This window comes from Calidris pugnax, unplaced genomic scaffold (genome assembly GCF_001431845.1).
Source record: "Calidris pugnax isolate Ruff unplaced genomic scaffold, ASM143184v1 scaffold109, whole genome shotgun sequence".
NCBI classification, from domain to species: domain Eukaryota; kingdom Metazoa; phylum Chordata; class Aves; order Charadriiformes; family Scolopacidae; genus Calidris; species Calidris pugnax.
The window spans coordinates 939,637-946,174 of record NW_015090844.1 but is presented as its reverse complement, the minus strand read 5'-3'; the positions used below and the strand labels follow the sequence as shown (position 1 = coordinate 946,174).

Here is a 6,538-nt window from a genome sequence, read left to right as displayed (position 1 = left end):
CCCGCCCCCGGCGCCATCCTCGGGTGGATCGTCCTCCGCGGGCACGGCAGGACGGGGTCTGCCGCACGAAGGAGCCAAAAATGGTGGCTCCCCCGCCGGGGAAGGACTCAAAGGGATGACGGGGGCTTCAGAGCGCCTGGCCGAGGTTCTCTGCGCGTACAGCCGCGGGGGGGTGGGTAGATCCATGGAGGGATGGATGGATGGATGGAGGAGAGGGAGATCCATGGATGGATCGACAGGTAGGTAGGTAGATAGACAGATAGATGCACACACACATAGATACATAGATGGATAGATCAATGGATGGATAGATAGATGGATTGGTGGATGGATGGATAGGTAGGTAGGTAGACTGGTAAATAGATAGGTAGATACACACATAGATACATACACAGATGGATAGATCAAAGGATGGATGTATGGATGTATGGATGAATGATGGATGGATGGATGGGTGGAAGGATGGATGGATGAATGGGTGGAGGGATAAATAGGGAGATCCATGGGTGGATGGATAGGTAGGTAGGTAGGTTGGTAGATGATAGATACATACATAGATGGATAGATGGATAGATCGATGGATGGATGGATGGATGGATGGATGGATGGGTGGATGGATAGATAGACAGATAGATACATACATACATACATAGATGGATAGATCGATGGATGGATGGATGATGGATGGATAGATAGGGAGATCCATGGGTGGATGGATAGATATATAGATACATAGATGCATAGATTGGTGGATGGATGGATGGACAGATAGATCAATGGATGGATGGATGGATGGATGGATGGATGGATGGATGGATGGATGGATAGGGAGATCCATGGGTGGATGGATAGGTAGACAGATAGATACATACATACATACATAGATGTATAGACTGGTGGATGGATGGATGGATGGATGGATGGATGGATAGATCGATGGATGGATGGATAGAAAGGGAGATCCATGGGTGGATGGATGGATGGATAGATAGATAGACAGATAGATAGATAGATACATGCATACATACATAGATAAATAGATAGATGGATAGATTGGTGGATGGATGGATGGATGGACGGACAGACAGATACATACGTACACAGATACATACATAGATGGATAGACTGGTGGATGGGTGGATGGATGGAAAGGGAGATCCATGGGTGGATGGATAGATAGACAGAGAGATACATATACATAGATAAATAGATAGATGGATAGATTGGTGGGTGGATGGATGGACAGACAGATACATAAGTACATAGATACATACATAGATGGATAGACTGGTGGATGGATGTATAGATGAATAGAAAGAAAGAAACAAACAGAAACAAAGAATGTCCCACAGAAACTTTACTGTGTTTTTCCCCCCATTGCAGTTGCTGCTGCAAGCTGGGACTCTTGTCCCAAAAACAATCTGTACAAACGCGTGAGAAATTAAAAACAGCAATTTGTAACTACAACGAATTTCAGGTGGCATTTCAACTCAGAAGAGGCAGTTTCACGGTGCCCAAGCATTTTCATATTCTCTGGGAAGTTCTTTCCTTGTAGAGATTGTAGGATCCCTGCCTTCTCTAAGGTGCACTGTTTCCCCAGACAGCCCACTGCAGGCAAATTGATAATTGGATTTCATAGAGAGGGAATAACAGAAGAGCTGTGAAACTCAATTGATTTCATAGAATCGATAGCAGAGCTGGGTCTTACCCTGAGGTCTGACAAATCTTAGGCTAATATCCCTAAATACTAAACCATTCTTTCCAAAGATACCTTGTTGTAAATTCATTGAAAACATAGAGTTAATGCAATTAAACTGTTGTAACTGAAAGAAAGGCTTCAGCTCATCCAACTTCTGCTAATTGTTTTAGTGAGAGACAAATGGCTTTGCAACCAGTTTTCAGATTTGATTTTAAAGGCAGTAGCAGTAGCATCACTTTTGACAAAACAAGCTAGCAAGTATGACTGAAAACAGATGGGCTTTGCAGAGTCCTCATGATTTTCAAACATCTTGGATGGAATTCATGACTCTCATAGGTGGCTGCATAAAGCAGAGCTCTTCAACACCTGAGTCTGCCCAGTATCACCCATAATGATGACCCCATTTTAGTCCCAAGCACCTTCACCGGGTTTATCATCAACATTAATTACCTATATACCAAATTTGCATTTATTTTTTTTTTCAGAAATGAAAGTGTTGCTGTCAATTATTTTGTGAATACTGAAATTTATATAAAGGTCATTTTACACTACAAATTACTTCACTGAAGAAATACAGATGACTTGAACTTGTTCCTTTTTCTGTCAATCCAGTTGATACCTGGAAGGATAAAAAGAATCTACATATTACAGCCTGATCTGGCATTTAGTTAATAGCTTTTCATCTAATGCAAGTTATTTTGTTTAAAAGATTGTAAACAAAAACAGTGGTTTCAAAACAAAGATAACCTTCACTTCAATTATGGCTATAGCTTAAGAAAAACCCAGCAAACTCGCTTTCGGACGCCAGAACCCTCCTCGGTTCTAAAGAGGTAATAGCAAACTCCATGGACATTACAAGCCAGACACATTGTCTCTAAAACACCAAGGTATTTTCAAAGCATGCCTCAGACCACAACACCCAGAACGACTGCATTACTTCTAATTATTAAAATTAGGTCTAATATAATAGAAGCCTCAACTGAAAGGCTCAGTAACAACGCAGATGCGAGTACAATGTAATTATTTTTAAATAGAGTCTCAAACAGAAACAGGCTTATGAGGTACAGGCTTTTCCCAGTACGACAGCCAGGCGACCTACAGCTGCCCAGAGAGGGGGCTTGGAACTCCAGCCCGCTGGGAAAAGGTGTCCAGGGTAGGAAGGGGCAGTGGGAAGCAGTCAGAAATAGTTAAGGTTGGTGGTTCAGGTCAGGAAGCCCAGCCACTTCCTATGGGAAGTGCTTCCACTGATCCAAGCAGGAGCAGTCTCAAATCTTAACCACGTGGCACAAACCACAAGGGGAATTAAAACTTCAGAAAGAAAAGTGTAGTACAAACCTCTGGCACAAAGAGCTAGAACACAAAAATAGAAACTAGGCAAGCTGGTGCTGGTATCGTCTGAGAGCATGGGGAGCAAATACCAGGTATTGTAGTTTTGCAGTTCAGGAAAGTCCCACCCTGACCAGAAGGATCAAAAATTGCAGCTTCCATGAGATCAGAGGACAGCTGTGCTGGAAACCTTGCCACCCACAGCTTTAAAAAATCCATTTCGCATTGTGCATTGATAGGAGTAAATAAAATTGATAAGGACGTATAAACCAGCAAGTTTCCTGAACACAGAATAGTCCATTTTTGCTACATGCAAGGGATTATTATGCTTTTACTGTGGAGAGAATGAAGAGGAATAGTAAAGGCCAGGTCATAGTTTTGTTTCTATTGAATGGAGATTTCTCCTACCTTAACATTTTGCTACCAGAAATTATGATTCAGTATTTTTATTACATCAAAACCTATAAATAAATTATATCAATATTCATAGTCATCCAATATGAAGTACAAGCTTTCAAAATCATAACTTCCAGGAATGCTTCTAGCATTTGACAGAGAACCTGACCCTTCAAGTGGCACAAATCCCTGCAGATGAATGTGAATTTGCATAATTAACACAAAAGCAGAGCTGTATTTATTATGATACATAACTGGGAAAAAAAAAAAACATAAAAAAAAAATCAGAGAAAATATAATATCTAAACAAAGTTTCACAGTTCCAGTGAACTTAGGGTTCATCGTGACTTCACGCTCTGCTGGACAGAAAAACCTTCATCGACTACTGCTGGAAAAGAATCAGCTCACTCAAGGAGACCAAGCGCACACCAGTCCTCTGTCTGGTACAATAAGTGACAAACCGACGTCATTATTAAAAGACAAATAATGCTGACTACATAACAACCCAGCAGCTGTTTCAGGAGGCAGCTGGGAAGTCTGGTCCAGCAAACTACTGAGACTAGCAACTTTTGGTGGGACTTAAGAACAAGATGAAGGTGGTTCAGACAAGGGCTTGGGGTTATTTTGGTTTTCAGAGATCTGGCTCCAAATATTGCAATTATGAAGCATGAGAAATAATTTGTGGGAAGCCCAAATGAAGTCAAAAAGAATGCCTGAGTTTTATAAGTAAACAGTAACTAACATGTTCTCTAGCAAATAGCTGGTCTATTGATTTCAGGCTTTTATGTCAAACAAGAACACAGACAAATATGTAAAACATTAACTAATAGCAAGAGGTTGAAACAGTTTATATCCAAACTCAGGGTAAAATGGTTTCATAATCACTTAAAATGTACTTATATATACACAAAAAAAAATTTAAAAAAGTATTAAAATACTTTATTCTTAAATATACATACAAAACTGTTTTTATTTATATATAGGAGATAGTTTTTGGAAATGCAGTTTTAAATCGTTACTGAGAACCTTGAAACTTCTGAAATACTCATGATAGCCTTAAAAAATACTTCTCCTACAGGTCACAGGTGCATCCTTACATCCATTATCTCTACTGACTTCAGATACAACATTCAGCTGTATGTAGAGTGCATGCTCCAGATTCTCACAGAGTGCTACACAATAGCACCAGTGGCCAGATGGAGAATCCTTCATGTTTCTGATTTACAAAAAAAACCCCAAAAGATGGTTAAGTACTAATTCCACTAAAAAAAAAAAAACTATGTCCAAGTAACTACTTTATAAACTGCCTGGTCAATTTGGCTTTAAATGAAGATTTTTTACATAATACTTTAAAAGCAAATATTTAACATAAAAGGTATTTATGCCACCTGCTTATAGGCACACAATACACAAATTGTTTTAAGTTCTTTGTGGTATTTTTAGGGACAATTAACAGATTCGTAATTCCCAACCTCACAAATCCGAACCATTTTGAATTTACAATTTTAGCCACCATTTCACAGTGATTAGCTTTAGAGTTTTAGTTTTTAAAAGGGAACATGTAGCATTTTAATGCTGAAGAAACTGATTGCATGTAATTGTTTGATCAAACCAAAATCACAAATTAAGAACCATGACTGAAGCAATAGACCTTAAATGTTCGGGAGAATATCTGAAAAATTGCATAGATTAATATATTACCTGCTATTATTCTGAAGTGACAAAGTCTGTATAAATAATGTACTTTCATTGTGCAATTACTTGTGCAATATTGCAACAGCTAAGGTAATCTCATGCTATTTGCTCAGTAGAAAATTTCCATTTGAGGATTCATGAGTTTCTTTGTAACTGTCAAGCAATGGGACTATGGAATTTCTACAGATTTCCTGGGTTCCAGAAGTCTGATGACAGAGTGAAATGAAGTTTCCCCCAGTCCTCAGTTCAGCCCAAATCATCTTGCATAGTTCCTGAATGTGAAAAATATCTTCCATTGCTGCATCACCCTCTGTCCTCTTCACTCTGGAAATGGAATACTCATTGACAAAAAAGAGTCCATATCAAACAGGAATCTCAGCTAACACTGTAAATAGTGAATTAAAGGCAAAATGTTTTCATTGAATCCATTTTTTTGAAAAGGTGGGTTTTCATGACCACTGCACAATGTTAAGTTTTCAACATTTGAACTTCTCATAAAGATAAGCACCGTATGTCAGATTCTACTACCTAATCTCCCAGAGACAGCTGCTGCACTTTCAGAAATTTCTTTTAAATCAGAACTGACACAAGCATGTGCATGCAAAAAAAGTAATAGAAAACAGTGTTTTAAGAAAATAAAATTTACTGGTTCATTTAAAAGCAAAATTTACTCCCATTGTTGACCAAATGACCTAGGCTTAAACCCTAAACTAAAACAATTTAGGTTATTTCATTCTTCTAAATGCAGATTTTATGTTGCTTAAAACCACTTCTCCTAAAATTTGCTTAGATGTTTAACATCATCTTCATCTCTACAACCTATTAGATAAGTTTCATTTTACAGAACTCCCATTTATACACAAAACAGTAATTAGTGAACTAATAATTATATAATTATTATATTCAGCTCTTGACTGCCTTCTCATGGCACTCGGGCAAGTGTAAAAATATAAAGACAAATACTGCTTTATTTTTCACGCCATAATGAAGTGCATCTTCTTATTATTCCTGGTGCAAAACAATATGATTTTCTGTACCACACGGGGCAAATCAGCTGCCTGTGCAAAAGGACAGGAACAAGAAGCTGCGGGACAAACCCTAGGAGTTTTAAAACAATTATATTCTTTTAGTTTTATGTTCTCACATTTCTCTAGGTCTTGAGAGCAACCTGAGTTGGACTAGACATCCCCTAGAGGTCTCTTCTACAGTGTATTATTCTATGATCTGTGATCATAGCAATAAAGAATGGCTGTATTTAAATACTTCTCCTAGAGATGTTTCTGGCCTCATTTTTGAATCTGAAACTTCCACTACCTTTGGGAATGTCATACCTACACACACTTAGGCATGAACTGATGTTTTTCCTATAAACCCATTTTTTCCACTTCCATTGCAATACGCTGGTAATAAACACTGAAAAAA

General features: G+C 38.4%; 1 protein-coding gene across 1 annotated transcript in view; it reads right to left on the bottom strand.

Annotated features, from left to right (window-relative positions):
• The window catches only part of PSAT1 (phosphoserine aminotransferase 1), an 18,259-nt gene extending 18,073 nt beyond the window's left edge, over nucleotides 1-186 (bottom strand). The window contains exon 1 of the mRNA XM_014942640.1: nucleotides 68-186. Coding sequence (XP_014798126.1) covers nucleotides 68-186 — 119 coding nt within the window. The remainder of the gene's footprint in view (nucleotides 1-67) is intronic.
• Between the last annotated feature and the right edge of the window lie 6,352 nt (nucleotides 187-6,538).